The sequence below is a fragment of the Nyctereutes procyonoides genome, unplaced genomic scaffold (assembly GCF_905146905.1).
Source record: "Nyctereutes procyonoides isolate TBG_1078 unplaced genomic scaffold, NYPRO_anot_genome, whole genome shotgun sequence".
Classification (NCBI taxonomy): Eukaryota; Metazoa; Chordata; class Mammalia; order Carnivora; family Canidae; genus Nyctereutes; species Nyctereutes procyonoides.
In genome coordinates this window covers 17,117,199-17,143,707 of record NW_026575020.1, presented here as the reverse complement: position 1 = coordinate 17,143,707, position 26,509 = coordinate 17,117,199, and the positions used below count along the sequence as shown (strand labels likewise).

The 26,509-nt window shown below is 52.2% G+C and overlaps 1 protein-coding gene across 2 annotated transcripts; it reads left to right on the top strand.

The window, feature by feature from the left end:
- On the top strand, nucleotides 1-26,255 carry TBX4 (T-box transcription factor 4). Of its 2 annotated transcripts, none has more exons than XM_055338022.1 (8): nucleotides 1-204; nucleotides 993-1,087; nucleotides 9,391-9,510; nucleotides 10,791-10,938; nucleotides 21,508-21,660; nucleotides 22,642-22,730; nucleotides 22,852-23,087; nucleotides 25,639-26,255. In XM_055338022.1, the coding sequence occupies exons 1-8, from the start codon at nucleotides 1-3 to the stop codon at nucleotides 26,253-26,255; spliced, it is 1,662 nt and encodes a 553-aa protein (XP_055193997.1). The 2 variants fall into 2 exon arrangements, with proteins under 2 accessions (XP_055193997.1, XP_055193994.1); XM_055338019.1 differs by having other exon boundaries at nucleotides 25,636-26,255.
- Nucleotides 26,256-26,509: the final 254 nt, after the last annotated feature.

The following is a 26,509-nucleotide window of genomic DNA, read 5'->3' as shown; positions in this document are numbered from 1 at the left end:
ATGCTGCAGGATAAGGGCCTGTCGGAGAGCGAGGAGGCCTTCCGGGCCCCGGGCTCCGCGCTCGGCGAGGCCAGCGCTTCCAACGCCGCCAACGCCCCCGAGCCCGCGCTGGCTGCGCCGGGCCTCAGCGGAGCCGCGCTCGGCAGCCCCCCGGGCCCGGGCGCCGACGCCGCCGCCGCCGCCGCCGCCGCCGCCGCAGAGCAGGTAGGGACCCCTGGCCGTCGGGCAGAGGTCGGGCGTCGTCCGTCTGTCTGCAGGGCCGCCCGAGTCTGCCAGGCCTCCCCGACGAGAGCAAGGCTCGCTGCCCCGGGATCTGGCTGCGTCCCGGACTGAGCGTTCTGCTCCGCGGGGACGGGGCTCCCGCTCTCCGCCTTCCGTCCCTCTTCTGCTTCGCGCCCTTGGGGCTACTCGGGGACCGGCGGGGGTGGGGACGCTGGTGGCCGCGGGGCGAGTCCCGGCGGAGGGTCCAGCTCCGACTACGCCGAGAGGGCAGGGGCGAGAGCCTGGCACGGGGGGCAAGGACGGATCCCAGCCAGTGCGAGCGGGGGGCCGCCGCGGGGTCGGGGCGGAGAGGGTCACGGGGATAACCCGACGGTCCCAATGAACCGAATCCGTCTGTGCGGGCCCTCGGCCTGCGTGGGTCTGGCCGCGGGGATGTGTGTCCTTCCTGGGTCTGTGTGTCCGCAAGGCTACCTCCCGCACGTGGAGTGTTGATATTTGTGTCGTGTGTCATCTACCCTGGCAAGATCAGTATGTGTCCTCTGCGGACCACCATAGATAGGTGCAGCTCCGAAGGAGGGTTTCGGCTCCTGATTAAATTTTGAAAAATTCGTCAGGGGTATGGTGTAATTTTATGAAACGAAACCTTCAGGCATGGGGTCCTGGGGCTGGCAGTACTGTGTATAGTTCCTTGGGTCTGTGCTCTTGTCCTGAGGCCCCGCGTAGAGCTGTGGCCCAGGTGGACGTAAGTCCCCTTTCCCTCTCATCCCTAGACCATCGAGAACATCAAGGTGGGCCTGCATGAGAAGGAGCTCTGGAAGAAGTTTCACGAGGCGGGCACCGAGATGATCATCACCAAGGCGGGCAGGTCAGCGCTGGGACATTTACTTGGGGGATGGAAGATGACTGGTGGGAGCAATGGGGATCCTTAGGAGCTTCCTTAACAGTCCTCTCCGGCTTCAGCCAAGGGAGCCACAGGCATCCCCTTGGCTGCTCTGGCCTTAGCCCCTACCGCGTTTGGCAACTGGGCTGCAGCAGAACTTCCCCAAGGGGATCCTCCTCTAGGAAGCCGAGGGGGATGGAAGGATGGGAGGGCAGCACTATGCAAATAAAATGCAAATAAGGATCCCCACATCCTAATTGGTCCCAGTTCCAGCACTATCAGCCCTCTGGGGGGCTGCTTTGTCCTCATTCTTTTGGGAACCTGCCTAGTTTCTCAGGATTGCATTGACTAGGGATCCGGAGATGGCCCTCAATAGATGGAGGAAGGGGACTTGACCAAGTTTCCCTATTTCCATAACTTTTCTGGGGCAGCATGAACCCCAGATCTCTCATCCCATGGGCGCTGCTCCTCTTTGCCAGTGCCCCCCCTCAGCCAAGGAGAGGGCACCGCTGGGCCCTGTGTGTGTTGTTTAGGGAGCAGCTCTCCGGTGGCTGCCAGACATGATGATTTATAAAGTGGAAACATCTTTAAAATGCACTGGTGTCTGTGGGAGAGAGCCTGGAGGAGGGTGTGAGAGGAGAGAGATGCAAAGGGGGAAAGGAGTCTCGGGTGGGGCAGGAAGGACCAGACCAGCATTATTCAGTGGAGGGGAACTGCTGTGGGCAGAGACCCTGGAAAGTTCAGGTGTAGGAACCGACCCCCCCACACACTTAACTCACATTTGATTTTGGTCCCTGGGGGACAAGGAGGTGTGAAATTGTCCCCTGGCCTGGCTGTGGGCCCATAATAGGGTTTTCCAAGGAGTAAAGTGGTGAAGCATCAAGGGCCAGGGATGAGGAGTCAGACCTCAGCGGCTTCCAGCTCCACTCAGCGGCTTCCATCCAGCAAGGTGCTTGGATCTCTGCCCTCTCCTCGTCCCCCTCTGCAAAATAATACATACAGTTGTATGCAAAGCACCAAGCAGGGCTCCTGGCACATGTAAGCCTGCCATAAATGCTAGCTAAAATTAATTGAAATTAGAGAAATGCCTGGCATCCACTCAGCATTTTTCTTCTACTTTTTAAAGAAGTCGTGCTGAACCGCTCAGAGAACGGTGTGCTGTTCTAAAGAAACAAAAAGCTGGTAGTTTGCAGTGTGTAGTGTGGCTCCTCTAGTCTGCTCTCTGGCAGGCCTTGCAAGGTTTTCTTTGTCTTGTTGGGGGTAAAGGTCTGGGTGCTTGGCCACCCTACCCAGGCAGATGGCAAAGCTACCTGGAGCCTCTATCAGGAGAACAAGCAGGGGAATATTAGGGCCTGAATTTGCTGCATTTGGGAGATGGGGAAAGAGGATGCACTAGGGCAACCTGGTAGAGGTTGGAATAGTCCTCTTGAGGACAGTGGGAAGCCAGGTGTCACAAGCCTTGCCTCCTCCTACTTGAGTGCACTTGGGCAAGTCTCTAAACTTCCTGTGGCTTGGTAGTGTTGGGTAAAACAGCTGGTGACTGTAGACTTACCTGCCATCCTTCGTTTCTTACTGTGAGACTCATACCAGGGGTCACAAGAGCTATGTATGGTAAATTGTTGAGTGGATTATAGGTGTGAAGAGGGGGAATTTATTTCTTGTGACTGTTGAGGTGGAGGGAAGGAAAGAAGAAAGAGAAAGATCCAGAATTTCCCCTTTAAGGCAGCAGAAATAACCTTGTCTTTTGAAAATAAGTGGCCAGCATGTTCTTGGGGCTTGCCCGGCCTCTGCCATTTAAAACAAAAGGTATTTTTCATTCTCCTCAGTGGGGTTTCCTGCATCTGATTGGGTCCTCCTTCCCTTCCCCCAACACAGACACACACACACACACACACACACACACACACACACACACACTTCCAGAGGTGACTAGCTTCTGGCAGATGTTTGTGCCTGATCCTAGTGGAAGCTTAGAGATGGGCCTCAGGGAATGAGGATAATAATTTTTAAATGGCTGCGATGAAGTTGACCAATTATGGTTTCCTCACACTCTTTCATTTCTCTGGCAGACAGTGATTCTTGCACCAGGTCTAGTCCTTATGAAAGTCATTAGCCTCATTGCTCCTCCCTGTGGTCCTCACAGGCCTTCTTCCCTCCTGCCTAGCTCCTTGCTGACCTCAGAGACCACATTGGTGGCTCTGACCCCCCATGGAACCCTCCCCCTTCACTGCCTCCCTTGCATGGGCAGCCTCAGGGGTGCTGGGCTGGGCTCATGGCTCTTCCACATCCTGTGGATTCCCAGTTCTCTTATTTGTGTCTCTATCGGCACCCTTCCTGGAACACCTGCATGTCTCAGCAGATGGCCTGGACCCTTCTCCTGAACCTTGAATCACAAATTCCTAGACTGCTTGAGCTGGAGGGGAACCATGAGAACATAACCTGACCCTAGAGAAGGGAAGACACTTGGCTCTTAGAGATAGAAGCAAGATTGGGCAGGTGCCAGTCTACACAAGCCAAGCAGATGATGATCCACCCCCAGAATGAAACCCAACTTCGAGAAATTCCCCTCTTTGCTTATTTTCAAGGCCATTCAATGTTGCACTGCCCTAGGGACCCTGGCTGGTCAGGGCATGGTCATTGCCGTAGGTTGAGGGAGAGGCAGGCCCTGGAGAAGGGGAACTGGAATGTTCTCATACTAATGTATCTTTGGGTCATAAGCCTCTTGCCTTAAGCCCTCAGAGATCTGAAGCCCAAAGGAGAATAGTCCCCTTTATCGGATAGGGGCTTTGGATTCTCAAACCACTTGATCTAGGGAAGAAAAGGCCAATCACATCGGGAGACATCAATTTCTGAACCCTCAGTAACTCCTGATGTCAGGTGTAAAATGGGCCAGAATTTTCCCAACCAGTTTCTGCCCCTCTCAGTCTCCTTCATGCACAAGTTTTCAGCCGTTTACTCCACAGAGCGGACCCCTCCCCTCTCTACCTCCTTCATATCCCCGCCAAGCCTGATACATGTGAGAAACTGCATTTGCTCCCAAACATAGATAAAAGTGAGCTCCACAAAAATTTAAATATAAACCTCCCAAAAATGAAAATTTCCTAACCGTTTGACTGCTCTACTCCTAGGTCATGGCTTTGCCACCAGATAAATCTCCACTATCAGCCTTCATAGCCTGTTGAGTTCAATGTTGCTTGTGTTAGTGACAGTGAATTTGCGTTTGAAAAATGAACTACCGATGAGAACTCCTGTTGAACCTGTATTGTTTGTTATTCTGAGGCAAGGATTTGGCCCAGCTTAATCCCGGGCTTCAAAGCCAATTGCCCTCGCTCTGTATACAGAGCGTCAGAGCCCAGTGGCGTGGGTGATAAGACAAGTAAGGGTTGAAGACACTGGGAAAGTGGATTGGGGAGAGAGTCCTTTGATCTCTTTCTAAAGTATTTTCTGAAAGCAAAAGTCTATCAGAAGGAAGTGTCTTTAAAAAAAAAAATCTGAGAAGCAAGTGATCTTCCAAAACAGCATCCATTCCACACACTCTCACTCCTGCCCCTCCACCTCAGGGAAAATATTTCTTAAAAATGCTTTGAGTGAATTAGAAAACTCTCTCTCTGTGTGTGTGTGTGTGTGTGTGTGTGTGTGTGTGTGTGTGTGTGTGTGTAAAGTGGGAATACATTTTGAAGTTTTGCCGTTGCTCTCAGAAATCATTTGGCCCTAGACGGTTTGGTCTCAGGTCTCTAGACAACACCAACAACACAGCACCCCCTCCTCCAGCAAACTGAGCCTTGGTTGATGGGCCCTAGACTCTTCCCAACATGCTCAGAAATCTCAAGATTCCCAGACACTAGGGAAAGAAGGGTGGATTTTTCTGTGGACCCCCATCCTTTGCCTGCAAACCATTCCTTTCAGGCTCTGGGCTCTACCGCTGGTGTATACATCATGTATGTGTATGCATGACATATACACAGGGCTAATTTTCAATGTCCATTTTATTGAAGTGGAACATTTCTGCATAAAAAGGAACATATCTTAACTGTCCAGCTCTATAGACTTTTACAAAACGAATACCCCCAATCAAAGCACCACCAGATAAGGAAAAAACAGAATCGTCTTGTGTGCCTACCCCCACCACCACCACCACTCCCCGCCTCCCTGGAAGCGCCCCTCTCCAGACTTCTCACCCCTTCGGTTTGGTTTTGTGGCTTCGTTTAAGGGAAGGCACATTAGCTGCTCCTGGGCTTCCTAGGCCCCCAGAGAAAGTCCGGCTGCCGTCGGGCTTGGCTTGGGGGCCTGGCTAGGTGGAGAGAATCTGGCTGGTCCGCTAGGTCCGACTTACTCTCCGCACCTCCCCCCCTTCTGGATGGGTTGGGGGCTTGTAGGTCAAGGCCAGGAATTTGGCTACGGCCACATTTGGCGGGGGAGCCGGGAGCCCGGAGCCCCTGTGGCTCTCTAGCCCAGCTGAACTCGCACGTCCCCTCTCAGCAGCGAGCGAGCATTTAAGGGGTTGTTGCCAAATCCCAAGGCCCCGAATCCCTTGCCCCGCGCCCCGCAAGCCTCCCACGCCGCCGAGAAACGTCCAAGGAAGCTTATCTTAGCAGTTCATTCTAAAACCATTTCCGAGTATGAAGCAGATAAAGGCTCCAGCCCGCACCCTTTCAGAGCCTGTTTCATGATCAGAGGAGAAACCCCGGCTTTCATCTCCTGCCGGGCGGCGGGGCGGCGGCTTGTTTATTCCCCGGCGGGGCCGTTTCCGCGTGTGCCGGGAGCGCCGCTGTGCCCGCGGGGCCCGAGCCCCGAGGGGGCGCCCGGGGCGCAGACCAGAGGCTCGCGGGGCGCAGGCGCGGTGGGGGAGGGGGCTTGAGGGCGCGGGACTCGGGGGCCTTCGGGTGTCGGGGACAGGCGGCAGGCGAGCGGGGGTTCCCGGCCAGCGCTGGCGGCGGGGCAGAGGGGGCGCCCGGCGGCTCAGAGTCATCCCCTGTCTTCCTGGCCCTCCCTCCCCGACCCAGGGAGGCGTTCATTGCCCCCGCAGACGGAGGCTTGAGGGGGCATTTATGCCCTCGCACCCCGTCCTTTCATCTGTTTCCCTAGAGTGGGCCTTCACAGTGTAGGGGGAGCCCGAGGATGTCACAGCTCCTGCACCCAGCTTCGCGTCTGTGGCGAGAGTCCTGCCCACCTGGTGCACGCTCCCGTGCTGGGTCCCTGGGCTCCACTGCTAGCCACCCCTGGCACCCAGGGCAGATGCCTTCAGCCCGCAGCAGGAGGTTTAGGACCGGCTGGGTGGACCGCGTGCTTCCCCTGCACTCCCAGCCTTTCGCCCACACCGGTGTGCCCTTCCTTCCGCTGGAGCCCCAGGCGATGGGGAAATGATAGTGCCCAGGGCCAAGGCTGTTGTCTGGCTGTTCTCAGAAGCAGCCACCAAACTGGGCCCTAGTGGAGAGGGAGATACCTATTCCTGGGAAGGCAGTGGGGCTTGCTCAGCATGAGTCTTCAGCCTGGAGCAGTGGACTTCGGAACTCCGCTTTCAGACCAGATATCCCATCCCCCCTCCCTGCTTCTAAGGGCTGCTGCTCTAGGAAGAGGGGACTTGGTAGGCAGAGGGGGCAGAGGCCAGGAGACGCCTTCCTTCCCTTCCCCAGCTCTTGGCAAAACCTCCCTCTGGGGGCTTTCAGTCAGGAATCTGGTCCATAGTCAGCTTCTAGGAGAAGCCAAACCACAGGACACCAGTTCCCTGCCTTGGGGAGCTGAACACAGGCTGCTTATGGGCCTTCTAAATACCAGCCTGGCCCCCTGAGCTGCAGAGATGAAGTGGAGTAGGGAGTAGGAGAAGGTGAAGGTCCTCCATCCTCCAGCCTAGGTTATGAGGACTATTCCAGTGGCAAGGAGCCACTTTCTCCTGGACCCTCTTTGTAGATTCTGGCCTGGGGGGCAGCCACGCCCGCCCTCTGCTATTGCCACCTGGAGTTATTACAGGAGAAACAGGCTAAGTGCAGGGCACTGGTGCCAGGTCAGCCAAACATAGCCAGGGCCGCCCCATTTTGTGGCAGTTTCTGTAGCAGTTACAAAATGGTGGCCTGGGGGGGACAGGATTCTGGGCCTTCCCCTGGGGAGGAGGGGAGGTGAGGCAGCTGTGGCCTTCCCTGGCTCCAGCTTTAGGCCTATCAGGGGAGAGGCTGGGCCAGGAGAGAGGGTGGTGCAGGCTCCAGCTGTGCCCCCAGGCTGGGCAGGGGCTGGTGAGCAGGAGGCAGGATTGGGTTCCTGCGCCCTCTCACTTCCCCCATTCCTGAAGAGGGGGTGGGGTGGACATTTGAAAATGCTTTCAATTGACATCTGAGACAAATTCTTCCACACGGTTTATAAGTCCCTAGACTTGCAGCTAGAACTTCCCTCCTCCCTCCAGGCACGCACACATGCACACATGCGCACTCCACTGTGTACTCAAGGACACGGGCTTGTGCATGCACACGGCTGCACACCTCCCACATCCCTGGCCCACTGCAGTGCTCTCCTGGGCCTTTCCTCCCACAAGAGAGAGAGTGACCAGACTGCGGCTGGGCCAGGGAAAGAACTGAATCCCCCACCTCAGAGTCCTGGCCTGGGCTTGCTGCAGGGTTGGCTGGCTTGTGGAGGCCTATTGAGGCCTCACTTCTGGAAGCCCTTCCTGTCTGGGTAAGCTAGTACCCCTGTTGACAAAATGGGGGGCTTCAGTCATCTATTAGAGATGTCCGGGACAGCTTCTCTTGAGGTTCCCCCTTACTGTCTCTCGGTTTAGTGAGGAGGCAGAGGATGTGGACTGGTTGGGCTTTGTTCCAGCTTGGGGGGGAGAGGGGGGTTTAGCTCCTGAAGCTTTAGTGTCTTCAGTTAGGTTTGGATCCTGCCTCTTTCTTGGGGAAACACCTCTGTAGATTAAGCTAGGAGTGGGTTGGGGTGTCTGAGGAGAACTGTGAGGAACTTCTGTCTGCCCTCTGGGGAAGTCCAGTGTCAGGGACCTGGTGACCAGGGGGGCAGGGCTGTGCCCCTGCAGGGAGATGTACATCCTATTATACAGCTGTGGGTGCTGGGGAAGCCCTTCTCTAGAACATTCACTGAGCTTCAGGTCCTGGACAGTCTTAGCATGGTCCGTGGAAACTGGATAACTTCCTGCTTTTTGATAAGTCAATTTTCACAGAGGAAGGTCATCCACTGGTTCACAGAGGAAGGAGTGCAGTGGGGGCCAGTGGTAAGAGTCACAAATGGACTCTGTTAATCTTACACTCCAACCTATATGAGATAGGTAGTAATATCCCCATTTTAGAGATAAGAAAACCAAGGCACACACAAAGAGATCCATACAAGTTGCCCAATGCCTCACAACTTGTCAGTGGCCCATGGCACCGTAGTTCTAGAATCTGTGCTTTTCTCCGCGAGGCTCCTGAGCTGACCTCCCGTGGTACCCCAGTTACTGTGCATGGGCCCAGGTGAGGTCTTCACACAGTTAAACACTCTTGCTAAACACACCAAAAGAATCCATAGACCCAGCCACACTCTCCTGTTTTCCTGTGTGTCGGTTTGAGGCCTGAGGTCTTCCACAAAGACAAGGCCCAGAGGAGACACCCCATTGATTACAGAAGCTGCTGATAGGGATTGCGAGGTCTTTTGCTCTGATTCCTGTAATGGCACCCCAGAACTTTAGTTGTGTAGGGACTGGCAAAGGACAGGAGGGAAATTCAGCAGTCAGGTTGGTGTTGAAATCCTCTCTCATGACCCTGGGGGTTTGTATGCTTTAGCTACTCATAGCCAGTAGGCCTAAATATTAGAGGATAATAGGGGAGAGGGAATTGCATTGCGGAAGTCACGTAAGCCCTCTTCCTAGACACAGCTCCTGGGTACACAGCTATACAGCTGGAGCGGCCCTTCCCCTGTGTAGGGGGAGACTGAGGCCCTACCTCAGTCAGAGAGGAGTGCCTTACCCAGCTCACACAGTTCTGATCGGGGCCAGTCTCTCTCTCTAAAGATTTTTATTTATTATTTGACAGAGAGAGAGAGAGAGAGAGAGAGAGAGCCAGAGAGCACAAGCAGAAGGGACAGAAGAGGCAGAGGACGAAGCAGACTCTCCTCTGAGCAGGGAGTCTGATGCAGGGGCTGGATCCCAGGACCCTGGGATCATGCCCTGAGCTGGAGGCAGACACTTAACTGACTGAGCCACCCAGGTGCCCTGAGGCCAGTGTCTCTTAAGGCCTCTGTCCCCTCACCCCTGTGTGCCATCTCTCTGGTTCTTTGTCTGTGCCTCTGCCTCACACCTTGGCTTCCCTCAGGAGGATGTTCCCCAGCTACAAGGTAAAAGTCACAGGCATGAACCCCAAGACCAAGTACATCCTGCTGATTGACATCGTCCCTGCGGATGACCACCGCTACAAGTTCTGTGACAACAAATGGTAAGAACCTGGGACCCTCACATCCCCTGTCTTCTCTCAACTGTCTGCCGTCACCACACACATTCCCCACCTGATGTTTGGTCCAAGAACCCACCAGTTAGTTCAAATGTTCGCACAGACCCCAGGCTTGGGAACCGAGCCTGCAGGGGCTGAGGGGTGGGCAAATGTCTGCACATCTGCTGCAGGTGGGGCCAGGACTGGAAACAAGCTGCAGGGTTTGAGAGGTTGTGGCTTTCAAGGGTCTGTTCTCTCCCTGCAGCTGTGGACAGGAAGGATTGGAGACTATGCATGGTGTGACAGTCACCAACACTGGATGATTCTAGGCTCTGGTCGTGCTGCACTGGGGACGGGGATGGGAGCCATTTCCTTGGGGGACTATGATACTGGATGGTTATTATATAGGTGCCTGGTCTCTTTGCTGCTTTTCCTTATCTTCATTGTCTGGCTGTGAGCCCTCCTTTTCAGCTGTTGGTCCAGAGTGAGGGGCAGCTGTGTGCTGGTTGGATGATGGGACCCTTTGGCAAGGGGCTGGGGAAAACAAATGGGTTGTAGGGCAAAACTAGGGCAGGGTAAATAAATACGGGGCTACTTTTCCTAAGGCCATCCCCTTAGTACCCTGGCTGTCCCCAGAGCCCCAGACAGCACCCAAGGAGAGAGAGGGGCTGAACAAATTAGCCGCTAGTCAGGATGTGGGCTCCGCAGTGGGTGAGTGGTAGGATCAGCAGGGACTGGTCTGAGGAGGCAGGATTCAGGGGCCAGGTCCTGCCCAGGGCCATGTGTCTATTTCTTCTCTCTTTGGATTGCTTGATCATTCTGAGCAGGCTCTGGCTGAGGGGACACTACCAATTAATTTCTTTGGGGGCAAGCACTGTATTGGGGACAAGCAATTTAAAAGTTGTCTAGGTCCTCTGAGAATAATATAACATAACATTTTAAAAATGAAACTATAACACGTACACAGCAGTGCCTAAATCTCCCCACAATATGTATATTTGTAACGAGCCTCATTCTTTGAAGTAAAGAATCACATTTGTCTGTAACTTCCCTTTCTCTTTCTACTTCGATGAGACAAAAGAGGTTCGGAATTGCTGCTGCTCCTCAGCACTCTCTCCTCTGACCCTCATGCCTACTCACAAAGTCCTAAATTGAGAGTACAGGATGAGCAGTGATTTTTTTCCTTCAGGTTTATGGGGATTTGCTCTCAGAGGGGACAGGGAATCTGGGGCTTTTCCAGAACCCAGAGTAATCAACTGCCATGGTTCTGTTTGCTCTATTGGCAGGATGGTGGCAGGGAAGGCTGAGCCTGCCATGCCAGGACGGCTCTATGTCCACCCCGATTCTCCTGCCACTGGGGCCCACTGGATGCGGCAGCTGGTCTCCTTCCAGAAGCTGAAGCTCACAAACAACCACCTGGACCCCTTTGGCCATGTAAGAGAGAGCCTGCCTGACCTTGAGAGCCAGTCCTGGTGCATCGCTGGGCGCAGGGTGGGGGATTGGGGGTGGGTGCTGGGTCGGGGTGGAGATATGGAGAATCCACTCTGGGGATCCAGCTCCAGGCTTTGGCACTTGCCGGGCTGGACTGGAAGGAGCAGGGGTCCAGAGTCCCACAGCTGTACATCCTTCCCCTCACACTTGCTGGCTGGGTAACTTTGGGCAAATTTTCTTTCTTTCTTTCTTCTTTCTTTTTCTTTCTTTCTTCTTTCTTTCTTTCTTTTCTTTCTTTCTTTCTTTCTTCTTTCTTTCTTTCTTTCTTTCTTTTAAAGGTTTATTTATTTATTTATGATAGACACACAGAGAGAGAGAGAGAGAGGCAGAGACACAGGCAGAGGGAGAAGCAGGCTCCATGCCAGGAGCCCAACGTGGGACTCAATCCCGGTACTCCAGGATCGTGCCCTGGGCCAAACGCAGGCGCTAAACTGGGGAACCCCTGAGCCACCCAGGGATCCCCCACTTGGGAGAATTTCTTGGCCTCTATGAGCCTTAGTTTCCTCATCTAGAAAACTTTCATGGTTTCAAGAATTAACTAAGAGAATATGCATGAAGTACTATGCCCATGAGAGGCTCTAAATAAATGGCAGCTATGACAAGGATGATGATGATGGATCAAATCTCCCAGCTTCAGTTTCCCCAAATTTGGCTTTACTGGAGCCTAAGACAAGCTAACTTTCTTGGGAAAGAGTCACTGATGAGTTCTGAAGCCTTTCTCTGGCCTGTGCCGTCTGCCCGGCCTGGCAGTCCCTGCCCTCTGGAAGGGAAGGCCTCGCTCTGGCTCCTGTGGCAGTTCCTTCCTGGCCATGCCTGGGACCTGGCTCTTACAGGAGAGACTCTGAAGCCCCAGGGATGCTGCTGCTGACGCCCCATCCAGGCTGCTGAGCCTCATTCTTTCCCCATCTGGCTCTGGCAGGCCCACAAAAAGCATTTTATGTGGAAATTTTTAGCTCAAGTGTGTGGCAAACTGAAGCCTGGGGACCTGGTATTATCCGCCAGGGCACAGGCCCTGCCTGTCTCCACTACCCACCATTACTCTGAAAGGATAGGGTGGGGTGTGGTGGAGCACGGGTGCCATAGAGCCTGCTGGATGCAGTTGCCCAGGCTGTACACATAACACTCAGGGTGCAGATGGTGGTAGGGGAAACAGGGGTGGGGAGTGTGCAGGTACGTGCCTCTTTTATCCCTTAAATGTATTTCTGGGGTGCTGTGTGCAGATCAGAATTCTGTGAATCATAGTTCCTCATGGAAAATGCTAGCAATGGTCATTTCTGATTGATTGGCATATAAGACAAGCAACTCTTAGTTCTCATTTCCTCAGAGTCCGTTTGGTTCTATTCTGAGTTAGTAATCTATAACCAAGCAACTAGGAGAAAGCTTAATTAACATAATTAACTCCCTCCTTTTCCATTTTGCAAGGAGCACAGGTTTTGCCCTGCAAGACAGGCAGGTGCTATCGGGTGTGTGGCAGAAAGGTGCAGCCCTAATCTTTCCCTGGGGGTGGAGACAAGCCACCAATCTAATGGGAAGGGTTGGCCAAGCCCTTCTCCCAGAGCTCAGGGCCTTTTCATGGAGGGACAGAAGGGCCTCTTACTGGGCACTCTCCTGGTGGAGACTTTGCTCCCAGTAGGCTCCTACCTGGCCTCCTCTGCTTGCCCAGGCCATGGCATTAATGTGGAAAGGTTAGCAAGGGTCTTTATGGTGGGATTTCAGGAACCTAGTTGGCAGGCGCCTCTCTGCCCACAGCTGCACACATGGACCCCATGGACAGACCACTGGGGTGAGCAGAGAGCTTGGCCAGAGCTGGATCCTTGAGTGAGTGGCCAAAATTACCTAAGGATCAAAGTTCTGGTGAGAAGTTTGGATGCATAGCTTGCTGTCATGATTCCCAGCTGCAGGGATGCCTCAGAGGATTCTCCTACCACCCCCAACCCTGACCTTGGCAGAAAGTGGCAGGGGTGGGACTCAGGTGGTTGAAAACCTGGCCTTTTTCAAGAAGTGGGAGAGAGACCTGGGCTTGGTAGCCCAACAGATTTTTGTAGCCTGGCTTGCCTCTGTGGTGGCTCTACTGGAGTCTGTAGGGGTTGGCAGTAATCCTGCATATAGTCTTGAGTCTGAGCCAGTGGGGCTGCTTGAGGGGCTCGTGATGTTGTGGTGCCCCTGGCTCTACTTGCCATCCTGCCTGGAGCTCATGTCTCCTTGGCAATAGGGATATTCCTCCTACTAATCCAGCTTGCTCTCTAGAGGGTTGGGATGCAGAGCATCTTTCTTTTCCTCTATCACTGCATCCACCCAACATGAGCAGCTTATTGGTTATAGCACACCGTGAATGGTGGCAGGACTCAGAGACAAGGTGACTATCTCAGGGGCTGGGAGGAAAAGAGCCCTCTTGGACATACACCTGTGTCCAGTACAGAATTCTTTTGGCTTCTCCACCTGTCCTTCTGTACACAGGGCTTGAGCTGTCACATCTTCAACTATTTGGGACATCACTGGAGAGGGAGCAGCTTTTGGCCATACAGGCAAGGGCTGTGGAGCATGAACTGGATGTTCCTAGATAAGCCATGTGGACCATGGCTTTCTGCTCATTGGCCTGCACTGAGGGAAGTGCTGAGCTCCTCATCACCCTGCCTGGCTTCTCAGGGCAGGAGCCTGGGAAAGAGCCAGCTCCTAATATGAGTCTGCCCCAAACAAGCCCCTCCTGCACTGTTCTCCTCCACAGTTTCAGTTTTTCCTAAAATCTCTCAGACCTCGAGGAACTTTCTCAGGCAAATGACCTTTGGTCTTTCCCCTTAGGTCTCATAGTATCTTGGGTTTTTTTTTTTTAATTTTTTTTTTTATTTATGATAGTCACAGAGAGAGAGAGAGGCAGAGACACAGGCAGAGGGAGAAGCAGGCTCCATGCACCGGGAGCCCGACGTGGGATTCGATCCCGGGTCTCCAGGATCGCGCCCTGGGCCAAAGGCAGGCGCTAAACCGCTGCGCCACCCAGGGATCCCTATCTTGGGGGTTTTAGCTGTTGCCTTTCATTTGCAGCCTTCCCCCGGGGAGAAGGGTCCAGGGTCCCGGCGAGGGCTTGGGCTTGGTAGTCGGTCCCCCGTATAGGGAACAGGGACCCCTCAGACTAGGGCCCCAGTTCAGCTCCACTCCTATTCTGCTGCCCACAGAGCCTGCCCACCTCTTGCCTCCTACTTGCACCCCCTCCCACTCCTGGCAGGGTCCTGGGCCCAGGAATGGTGACATGGTAAGAGAAGCTGCTTCAGGAGATTGAGTAGGTAGGGCCTGCTGCCTCCAGCAGGACAGGGAGATGGCTGGGTCTTTTCTCCTCATCTGGAGGCAGGGAGCAGATGGCTGCAGTGGGGTGTGTCTCTGGGTCTGTGCGTGTGTTCTTGTGAGCAGAGAGATGGCCTTCACCACCTCTTGTGTCCCAGGGCTCCCAGATTGCTGGGGTGGAAGACCAGATTATGATTTCCAACATAGTGAGTAACTGTTCCAGAGGCTGACTTAGCTCCAGGCTGGGTGCGTGGGCCGCAGCTCTTTGGTCACCAAGTGGCACAGTCCCCTCAGTGTGCCACTTCCTCCTGGGACCACATGCTCTTCACCTAGTTAGTTACCCCTCAGCCTTGGGGTCCAAGCTCAAATGTCACTTCTTTGGGGCAACAGTTCAGGGTCCCCCTTACATGCTCTCAGATCACCTTTCTGTCCTAGGACATACCACAGTTAGAATTTTATTTTTTTTAACGATTTGTTCATTTATTTTAGAGGGGAGGGGCAGAGGAAGAAGGAGAGAGAATCCTAGGCAGACTCCCCTCTGAGTGCAGAGCCCGACCTGGGGCTTGATCCCAGCACCCTAAGATCACAACCTGAGCTGAAACCAAGAATCGGATGCTTAACTGACTGCATCACTCAGAGCTCCTAGAATTTTATCTTTATTAATAAAATTTGGTTTTGTTTTATTTTTTTTAATTTTTTTTATTTATTTATGATAGTCACAGAGAGAGAGAGAGAGAGAGGCAGAGACATAGGCAGAGGGAGAAGCAGGCTCCATGCACCGGGAGCCCGACGTGGGATTCGATCCCGGGTCTCCAGGATCGCGCCCTGGGCCAAAGGCAGGCGCCAAACCACTGCGCCACCCAGGGATCCCTAAAATTTGGTTTTGAATAAGAAATACAGTCACATGATTTAAAAATAAATCAAGGAATAAATAAAAATGTGTGTAACGAACCATTTTTCTCCTCTGGTTCCCTATCCACCAGTTTCTTCTAATCCCTGCCACCAGAAACCACTGTTACTACTTTTGTTTTGGCATTTCTTTTTGCATAGACAAGTAGAGTACAGAATCTCAGATCCTTTCTCTTATACACAAAAGATAGCGTACTATAAATGCTTTTTGCCCTTTCTTTGTCAACAGTATAAAATGGAGATCATCCTGTTCCTGTAGAGCTTCCTCTAATTCCTTGTCTTATGGCCACATAGAATTTCATCATGCAGTTGTTCCATAAATTATGTAGCTCGTCCTTACTGGAGAAATTAAGAGGCCAATGTTTGCTCTTTCAGCTACACTTGTGTGTTATATCATTTTACGCCTGTGTCAAAGATCTTTGACGTGATCGTGACGAGTTGCTTGCTCAAAGGGATATTTGGCATTGTGGCTTGTCGTTTCGCCTTCCCTTGGAGTGTACTGATGTGTATTCCCACCACAGCTACTGTAGCCTCACCAACAGGTGGGAGAGACCTTGTGGACTTCTGCCCGGCTGATCGGCAAACTGTAGATACCGGTTGTAGTTTCAATTTGTATTTCCTTTATAATAAGTGAAGTTAGCATCTTTTTCCGCTTCTGTGAACTGCTGTCCTTATCAATTGCTCATTTTTCTCTCAGATTTTGGAACACTTATCAATTCTAGGAGCTTGTATACATTAGGAAGATTTAGCCTCTGTATGTGATAGGAGTTGCTCGTATGTTTTCCCTGTTTGTCATTTGCCTGGATTTTGAGCAATTGAATGTTCTTACCCTTCTTTACTTATAAGGAAGATTTCTTATGTTTTCTTCTAGTATTTTATGGATTTATTTTTACATTTAAACCATTGATCCTTTTGGAATTTATTCTGGCATTCAATATGAGGTGTGAATCCAACTTTTTTTTTTTTTTTCCTAAAGAGCTATCCAGTTGTCCTGACACCAATCATTGACCAATTCTCTTTCCTCCTGGCTTAGGATGCCTTATTTCTCTGCACTAAATCCCCATGTGAATTTGTGTCTGTTCATGTGCCAGGGCCTTAACTGTTGAAACTTCACGATAGGTTTTCATGTCTGGCAGGGCTGGTCCCCCATCGCTCTTCTTTTGCAGAGTTTTCTTGGCGAGGCTTATCTATTTTTTTCATATGGGCTTTAGAATCAGCTTATAGTATTGAAAAAGAAACTGATTTGTATTTTTATTACAATTGCTTGAAATTATAAATTTCCTTAGGGAGGATTGATAGGAATGCCTTTCTCTTTGTTGAAGTCTGCTTTTTGTCTTTCCAAAGTGTATTCAAGCGTTCTTCAGAAGGACCCACACATTTTCTGTTAGGTATTTCATCTTGTTCATTACTATGACAAATGTAGTCTTCATTCCAGTACATTTTCTCACTACTTACTTTTGCTTGAGTTTTGGATTCCTGCATGACTTACTCACTTGATAGGAAACCCCAAGGTTTTAAATCCCCATTGTGTCCTGGTGCCTGGCACTGTGTCTGGCACAGTGGATGCTGGTAAGCAGTGAGTGAATGAGAGAACCCACTGAAGAGGGTGGCATTTAAACAGAGAAGGCATGTCCTCCGCCAGGGGCTGACATCCTTCCAAAGCTTATTCTGTCAACTTGTCAGGGGGTACCCAGAGCTACTGATCTCTCTCCCTCTTTTCTCCTCTTTTTCTCAGGGCATATGCTGTGCCCTGACAATATGCCGAACCCTTGCCGATGTCCCTCCAACTCCAGATCATGTCTGGTGCTCCCCAGCCAGGTACATGTATGAGCTCAGGCTCAGAAATTAGTACCAATTCTAGCCCCTCCTTCCACTGGCTATCTGAGGTTGGGCAAATGCCTTCACTTCCCTGAGCCACAGTGCCTCATAGGTGTTTGATGCCTCTCATAATAACGCCTACTTTACAAGGTTGCTGTAAAGAGTAATTATTTGATGTGTGTAGGCTCCTCAGCACAGGGCCTGGCACATAGGCTATACTCCGTAAACAATGCAGTGTCTGTGAGAGGAGGCAGAAAGGTTTCCGGGCCCTGGTTGCTGCCCTGGGAGTGAGGCCTTAGGCATATCTGGCCAAGGCCGTGCGGGTTGGCTAATAGGCTGCCCAACTCAGTTCTAGTTTGGATATTCTTTCAGCCAATCGCTTACCTTTCTGGGTCTCAATTTTTTCTTCTTTTTTGTGGATCCTGTGTCTGTCCTTACCTCTTTGCAGGACTGGAGAAGGATGATGAAGGTAGTCTTAGAAAGTAAAATTATGAGACAAGGGAAAAATCTGGTTTTGATATATGACAAAATGGACATTGGCCACACTTGTGTGGCTAGCATCCAGATACACTGTGTTCTGTGATGGACATTAGAGCCTGGTGAATCCTTGACTCTTACAGTGTTTGGTTGACACTTTATCATTAATTTCTGAGCATGTTGTTGAGAGCAGTGTGTGCTCTCTCCAAGGCCATCTGGAATCTTCTCAGGATTCTGTCTCCAACCAGCTATGTGTTCCTGGGCAAGTCACGTTCCCACTATAAGCCTCCTGTTCTTCATCTGTAAATTAAGAGGTTGGACTAGAATGATTTCTAAGGTCTGCCTCTCCATGTCCTAATGTTCTGTGATTCTAATACAGATAAATCTGGACCTCATTGACCAAGCATGCTATGGTGATCTCTTGAGGAGATGGATGTTTGGCGCTATCACAGTTGTTAAAATAGAACAGGCTTCTGAATTGTAGCCAGAACGTAATGAATCCCATTTCTGTAAAACAATGATGGGACCAGTCATGTAGTGGGGTTTGTTGACGTGGCTGGTCCATTTGGCCCAACATCCTCTGCCACAAATATAAATGTAAGATTCTGGCAAAAGAGATTAATGTGGCGCCGGAGGAACTTCCGAGTAAAGCCAGGTGTGAGTCACAGAGTTGGTTTCACATTCTCCTGGGCTGTTGGGGCTGAGGCACCAGTTTCAATTTGCACTGGTTCAATGAGTGAGACTTTCTTCCAGACACCTGTCCAGGTTCCAGACTGTCTGAGTTAGGAGAGGTGTTTGGGACCACTTCTTAATCGAAGGCTTCACTTAACAGATAGGGACCCCAATGCATGGAGAGAAGGAGCTTGCTTAAGACTTGCAGCTGGTGAGCAGAGACCCATAGAAGCTTGCTTCTGGATCCTTCCTGACTCCTCCGTGTCTGAGATTGCGCTCCCCTAGTGGCTCCATCCTGCCCTTGTAGGTCTGGCACTTTTTTCTTCCCGGTTTTTCCTGCCAGGCAGTCTGATTCCCTCCCCTGGAAGGTGTGTTTGGCAATCTCACCACTTCAATCAATGGAGAACCTTGTCTGATAGGCTAAGGAGTTTGGCCTTTAGCCCAGGGGGCAAGAGGGAACCATCAAAGGTGGCATTATGAATATAAGACATTTAGTGATCTTTAAATGCTGGCAGGAATGGGGAGGCAAGAGGAGGAACTACAAAAGGCCCTGCTCTCAAGCAGTGATCAGTCTTCCTGGATGAACTGGAAGGTTCTAAGCAAGAGAGTGACCTGATCTGATGTGTAGGAGGTGACAATAGAGAGGAGGTAGATAGAGACAGGAGGGAGGTGGTCCTAAACCCAGAGAGAGATGACTGGGGGGCTGAATCAGGGCTGCATAGTGGGAATAGAGAGGCTTTTTTATCTTGAGGATGAAGTCACGGGACTTGGTCACTGACCAGACCTGGAGGTTGAGTGTCAGTGAGTAGCAGGGGAGCTGATGATACTCAGGGCTCTGGCCAGACTGATAACAGCCCAGGACTCCTCAGATGGCAGAGGAGTGGGGCGGATGCCATCACTTGTCTGAAGGTGTCCTTAAGGGACAGCTCAGCCTCACTGTGCAGGTGCCTGGATCTGCCCAAGGCCCCGCAGTCCACTGTCTGTGCTCCCCCCCGCCCTAGGAGAGCCGGCATGAGCAGGAGCTAGTCCAGCCACTCCAGAGCTGCAACATATGAGTGCTCACAGAGAGGTGGTATGTGCTCAAGTTTAAACTCTATTTTTGACCTAAAAAATGCCTTAGAGGTCACCTTTTCTCTATTGAGCGAAGGAAGGTAGGAGAGTCAGGGACAGAGGGTTTGTGGTCATGGCCCAGGTCTTCCCACTCTTGTAGTCCTGCCTTGCACCTACTAGCTCCTGTCTTGGGATAAAGGAGGCCAGAGGTACCGAAAGAGTGAAAGATATTGCCCTTTCTCTTGAGGAGCTTATAATTTAATTGAAGGGACAAGAAGAACAGGAAGCCAGTAGGAAGCAGCCAATCACCTAGTAGACAATGCATGGGGAAGAAGTTTCAGAATCAGGAGTTCAGAACAGGACTCAGTGATCTGGGAAGACTTCATGGAAGAGTTGGGCCTTGAGATGATAACCCCAGGAGGTGAGAGGGAATGGGAAAGGAAGATCAAGCAGAAGGAACTGCATGTGAAAAGGCCCAGAGGTGGGACTCTGGGGACTTTTGGAGACATCTAGGCCACCTCCCAGGTGTTTAGTTTTCAGGTCTTCTGGGAACCTAGGTCCTGCAGCTGGGGGACAGTGTAGGGGGGACAGAGTAACCTAAAGGGACTGGGAGGCGTTTCCCAAGACCCATCCCTCTCCTTAGCCTCCTGGAAATGGATGTTCATTGAGTCCTCCCAAGGCAGAGCTTGTGTGTCCACTCTGAGTTTTTTTACCTGGCAGGCTCCCAGTTGAGCAGTGAGTCCCCAGCTGCAGGACCTGGCATGGGGTTGGGGTACCTGCCCTGAGAGGGTCCAGAAGGTTTGTCACTGGGGATTGAAGGGGGCACGGCCAGTTGTAGGAGGCAGAGAAGCTAGCTCCTGCTGGATAGAATCACCCAGCCAAACCAAGGAGCCCAGGGAAGGTCAGAGGCCACAGCCCAGCTCCTGATGCACCTACTCTGTAGCTGAGTCTGCCCTCTGGGCTGTCTCTGTCCTGCGGTCATGCCAGACATGGGGCCTTCCCAGACTAAGGCTCCTGCCTTTGCTTGCCGTGGAAGGGCCTGGTCCTGTCCCTTCTTCTGGCCCTCTGATCGCTCAGGGGTTTCATCTTGCACCACACCTGGCCCTGGGAACTGGGAAGGGTGGGAGCTAGCAGGACTAGCCAGGAAGGGGCACTCCTAGAAGGAAAGGGAGGAGAGACAGGAGCTCAGAGAGTAGTGGGGCTGGAGGGCCAGCCTTGCCCCGCCAGGATAGGAGCCAAAGGGTTAACAAAAACAGCGGTGCTGATAAAATGCCCCAAATTCCTGGTCCTGCCTCCAATGGGGAGGGCGTCTGGCAAATGTCAACGATAAAAAATACATTTTAATGGCACATGATGCAGCCGCTACCGTGGGGCACAGCCGAATGAAGCAGGTTTGCAGCAGCAACTACTGTGTGTTATTCCAGGGGCTCCTCTGAGGCCAGGCCTCCTGGGCTCTTCTTGCCTGGTGGGGTGCCTCCCTAGCCCCAGCCATCCTCAAGGATTCATGGGTGTGTGGGGCCTCTGGCCTTCTCTGGCATTATTCCTAGAACTTTGCTCTCTCCTACCTGGAACTCTAGCCCATGATGGAGGCTCCAGGCTGTGAGCTGCCTCTAGCAGGTCTGAGGGCAGCTCAGTCTGGTGCATCTAGGTCTCCCCAGAACCCCTGCAGCAGGCCTCTGCAAATGTTGAGGCAGATGAAAAAAGCCCAAGTGGGATACTTTCTTCAGCTCCTCCCCCATTCTGCGTACCCTGGCAGGTATCTCTAGGAAAGGCAGGTCACAGGGCAGGCAGTGCAGAGAGAGGAGTGGGAGGAGCAGGGAAAAGAGGCAGCTGGAGCAGGAAACCTGAAGGAGATAAGTTATATATTGGGATGACATTTTACAAATATGAAAACGGAGGCTCAGAGAAGTCCAGTGATTTGTCTGAGATCATACAGCAGGTCCGTGACCTCCTCTGGACTTTTGCCTACAGTTTGGAATTCCACCTGCTACACTGAGCTGAGGTCACTTGGGCTTTTAAACTATTCAGTTCTCCATTACTGCCGTGAAACAACTTGTGCCATCAGGAAGGTCTTGGGGCCAGGCATTAGGTCTGGAGCAGAGAGGCTGAGTGGTGATCATCAGGTCTGAGCTGGGGCCCAAGAGCCTGCTTCTTCACTTGGGAGCATTAGCACCTTTCTGGCCTGTCCCAGAAGTCAGGCCCTGGAGCCTGGGCTTTTAGGGGAGTGAAAGCCAGCCCAAGGCCAGCTGACTGAGACCAGGGACAAGAGGGTGGGGACCTGGAGCTCTGAAAGAGATCCTTCTCTTCCAGATCATCCTCAACTCCATGCACAAGTACCAGCCACGGCTACACATCGTGAAGGCTGATGAGAACAATGCTTTCGGCTCCAAAAACACAGCCTTCTGCACTCATGTGTTCCCAGAGACTTCCTTCATCTCTGTGACCTCCTACCAGAATCACAAGGTACAGCCACCTCCGTGACCCCCACCACTGACCCTGCCTGGCATTTCTGTGCCACTACAGAGGAGGCAGGAAGGGAAGCCTCCATGCAGTGAGTTGGAGGCACCCTGGATATCTGTATTGTCCCTCAGAGCAGTGAGAAAGCAACTGATGAGCAGGAAGAGAGAGCAGCCTCCCAAATCTCCAGTGCGAAGTAATTATGGGGAATGGACAAAGTTGAGAACTGTAAAAACCAAGAGTGTGGAGCTTGCCTTGTGGCTTGAATGTTAGGCTATTTTGTTCTATAACTTTCTTCGCCCTGGTGGGATTTGAAGATCAGATTCTGGGCCTGCCAAGAAAGGGGAAATAATGGGGAAAGGAGCCTCAGGGCACTGTCAGCTGTGTGGGAGCCAGGAGGCTGAGCCTTCTGGAAGCCCCTCCCAGGCTGTGGTCAGAGGGGTCCACACCCCCTCCCCAGCCTGACCACTCCAGATGGCCTCCAATCCCTGCACTGGCCACTCTCCCCTGTCTCTCCGCCTTTGACCATGCTACCCTTCTCGGGGCTTTTCAACATCATGCACGTTGGGACTGGCAAGATGGGCTGGGGATATTGGGGAAGGGCCATAGGATATGGCACATTTGAGGCAAAAGAGTCAGATTTGCATTCAGTATGACCACTCAGAAGCTGATGTGGCAGATGCACTGGATGGGGTGACACAGATGGGAAGCTGTTGCAGGCACGCAGGCAGCACAGTGGTAGGAGAACAGGAGAGACAGTCAGAAGGTCTGTAGCAAGTAGGGTGGGTGAAAGCCTGCAAGGAGCCAGACGTGAATGCTGCGCACAAGGAGGACCCAGCAAGACTGCCGGCTGGGCTGGCCGAGGGCTGGTGTGGGCAACTTCCCAAGACCCTGCCGCAGGCTCCACATAGGCCTGGGATGGGGGAGGGGGGCCAGAAGCCAGCCCAGTCCTCTACCCCAGCCACTCTGTGTGTCCTCTCCTGACAGATCACACAGCTGAAGATTGAGAACAACCCTTTTGCCAAGGGATTCCGGGGCAGTGACGACAGTGACCTGCGCGTGGCTCGGCTGCAGAGGTGGGGCTGCCTGGCCTGGGTGGGGGTGGGGAGGAGCTCAGCCTGAGTTCCCACACACAGACCTGGGAACCCTCCGAGTATCTTTACTGTCTTCCTGTCGCTGTGCTCCCCACCTCTCCAGCAAAGAATATCCTGTGATCTCCAAAAGCATCATGAGACAGAGGCTCGTCTCCACCCAGCTCTCCGCCAAGCCCGATGTCAGCCCCCTGCATGGTGCCCACCAGGCGCTCCAGCACTACCAGTATGAGAATGGGGCTCACATGCAGTTTGCTGCGGCTGAGCCACAGGACCTTCCCCTCAACACCTTCCCAGCCCAGAGGGACTCCAGCCTCTTCTATCACTGCCTGAAAAGACGAGGTAGCGCTCTCCTAGTCCGGAAGCCCTAGAGGGTCAAACGAGGGATAAAGCTTTTCCTATAAATGCTCTTCACTATCCATGCGAACATGCATGGGTGCACACGTATGTGAACACACATCTGTGCACGCATACACACACGCGCGCGCACACACACCTAGTTATTTTGTGGTGTGGGAGAACAAGCCTGGAGGGTTAGGGACCGTGGCTAGGCTTAGTGCAGGGATGTTGATTCTTGATTTTATTTTATTTTTAAATATTTTATTTATTTATCCATGACAGACACACACACAGAGAGAGGCAGAGACACAGGCAGAGGCTGTAGGCTCCATGCAGGGAGCCTGACGCGGGACTCAATCCTGGGTCTCCAGGATCACACCCTGAGCTGGAGGCGACGCTAAACTGCTGAGCCACCCGGGCTGCCCTGATTCTTGATTTTAATGCAGTCTTTAGAGTCCTCACAGACAGCTCATGTCCTTGATGTTCCCAGTCCCCCTGTTGGCACCCCTCTCCAGTGCCAGGTGTTGCTTTACAGCCACTGCTTGCAGAGCCTCCAGGTGTGGGCAGATCACCCAAAGTCAGGTGGGCTCTGTCTCTAAGCATAGGGGGAGGCTGAAGCCTTCATAGTCCAGAGGTTTTCGGATTGGGGCTGTCAGTTATCAAAGCAACCTCAATCCTAAAACAGGGATGACCCAGAGTCATGGGAACAGGCTTCTCACGTCATCATACCAGGATCTGCAGAGGCTTCTTGAGAATAGAAATAAGCTATTGTGGGTGTAGATTGGGTTCCAGGAAGACAGGCAAAGAACTATTTTCTTTTTCTTTGAAGAAGAGGAGCCCTGAGCTGGGAACTGGAACATCTGTGCTCTGGTACCAGTCTCGGTTCCTCCTTCTATAATACAGACAAATAGTGTTATACTAGAAGAATTTTCAAGGCCCCTGAAATTCTCTTGGGAATGAGTTTGGGAGGCTTTTCCTTAGAATCCAGAATGTTCTCTCCACCTAGCTCCTAGGGAGCAACTGGTGGAGCTCTGAGGATCCTCTGCTCCAGTCCTATCAGAACGAATGACCTAGATAGAGCAGGGGATGCTAAACCGTGGCCCTTGATCCAAATCTAGGCTGTTGTCTGGTTTTGTTTGGCCTGTGAGTCATAAAAAATGCTTTTACAATTTTTTAATAGTTGAAAAAAAAACAAAGGATGACGATTCACGATATGTAACATTAAATGAATTTCAAAATTTTAATATCCGTAAGTCGAGTTTTATGGGAACACGGACATACACATTTGTTTACCTATTATCCGTGTCCAATTTCATGTGACAACAGCAGGGTCAAATGGCTGCAGCGGATTCCGTTGTGGCCCACAGAGCCTAAAATATTTACTATCTGGCCTTTGCCAGAAGTTTGCTCACTCCTGACCTAGAGTGACTGGGCCACTTTCCAAGTCCATGAGCTTCATGATCTTGAGAGAAAGAAGGAATTTGGAGAGAAGATAGAGATGAGGGATGAGTAAGGGATGAGGAGAGAGCTGGTAAGAGAGAGGCAAGTTCCTCCTCTTTAGGGAAAGAGCTTCCAGCGGGGCAGAGGATAGAGGTGAATGTAGGTCCTCAAACTCCATCCACTCATCTCCCCAGTCCCTCTACCCTGTGCACACACACAGCTCTCAGGATGAATCCCTAGAGAAAACAGAAGGAAGGAGGCCAAGTGAAGCAACTGGACAAGTGTTCTTAGATTTGTTGAGTGGGCGGTTGCCAAGTCCTCAGGCCTGGGTCATCCCTGGGCCCAGGGGAGGATGTGCCACTCCAGACAGTCAAGGTGTCATGGTTGAGGACTTTGAAAGACACACATATGTGGTTTGGGGCAGCTGATGTCATCTTTCCCCAAAGAGAGTATAAGCTTAGCCTTAAAAGTACAAGTCACCTTTTACTTATTATCAGCTCCATTTCTTAATTTGGTAAACACTGTTATGTTGGAATCTGTATAATAACAATCTGCTGGGACTTCATTGAACACATGTAGGGCTTACTTCCTCTTCTAAAAGCAACAGGAACGTGCCTGCGAGTAGCTTTGGCTAGCTAAGGCCTTCCTGGGAGCTGAGGATTAGGCAGAAACATTGTGGCTTTAATTTTCTGGCTAATTCAGACAGATGTGGCCTCTGGGCCTGGTTTGGCCTGGCAATTGCCTCCACTTTCCTTGGCTGGGGTGGGCCCAGCCTAAGAATGCCAGTGCACATTAAGGCCTCTTCCCAGCCCCAAGAGTCAGGGTGGCAAAGGATGAAAGCTATATGCCGCTTGGGTAACCACATCACTCAGTGTCCACTGATGTGGTGTCCCCTGTGGCCTTTGAGCAGGGTCCACACTCTGACCACTTCTTGGCTGCTGCCACCTTATAAAAGCTGTAGCTGATTAAAATGACTCTGGGAGTGCCATGGCCACACGGGTCCAGGGCAAGCCCCGAATGACAATGCAGGATTGTTTTGGCATTCCAGAGGGGTATCATGGGTCCCAGGCTGGTGGAAATGGTTCTTCCTGAAGGTTTCTTTGTCTTCCAGCAGACAGTGCCCGCCATCTGGACTTACCCTGCAAGCGATCCTATCTGGAAGCTCCCCCTGCAGTGGGAGAAGATCATTATTTCCGCTCTCCCCCTCCCTACGACCAACAGATGTTGAGCCCCTCCTACTGCAGTGAGGTGACCCCGAGGGAAGCCTGTATGTATTCGGGTTCAGGGCCTGAGATTACTGGGGTGTCTGGAGTGGACGACTTGCCCCCGCCCCCACTGAGCTGTAACATGTGGACGTCTGTCTCACCGTACACAAGCTACAGCGTTCAGACGATGGAGACTGTGCCTTACCAGTCCTTCCCAACGCACTTCACCGCCACCACTATGATGCCTCGGCTGCCCGCGATCTCCGCTCCGAGCTCCCAGCCTCCAGGGAACAGCCACTTCAGTGTCTACAACCAGCTCTCCCAGTCTCAGGTCCGGGAGCGGGGGCCCACCACCTCCTTCCAGAGGGAGCGCGGCCTCCCCTCTGTGTGTGAGAGGAAGCCCCCCTCTCCGCACCTGAATGCCGCCAACGAGTTCCTCTACTCTCAGAGCTTTTCCTTGTCCCGGGAAGCTTCCTTACAGTATCATTCAGGAATGGGAACTGTAGAGAACTGGACTGACGGATGACTTCCATGTCCCCGGACAGCCCCAGGACCATGTTAATCCAGTGTTAACCTCTGTGGGTGGCCTGCGCTACCAGAAACACAGGAAGGTATTTCAAAGGGTAGGGTGTATGCGTGTGTGTATGTGTGTGTGCGTCTGTGTGTGCACGTGTGCATGCCCACACTTGGAGAGCATCCACCTTCTGACCTACAGTTGAGGCCATGACAAGGGGAAAAAAAAACAACCCACAATTATCTAAGAAGCAATTTTTGCTGCAG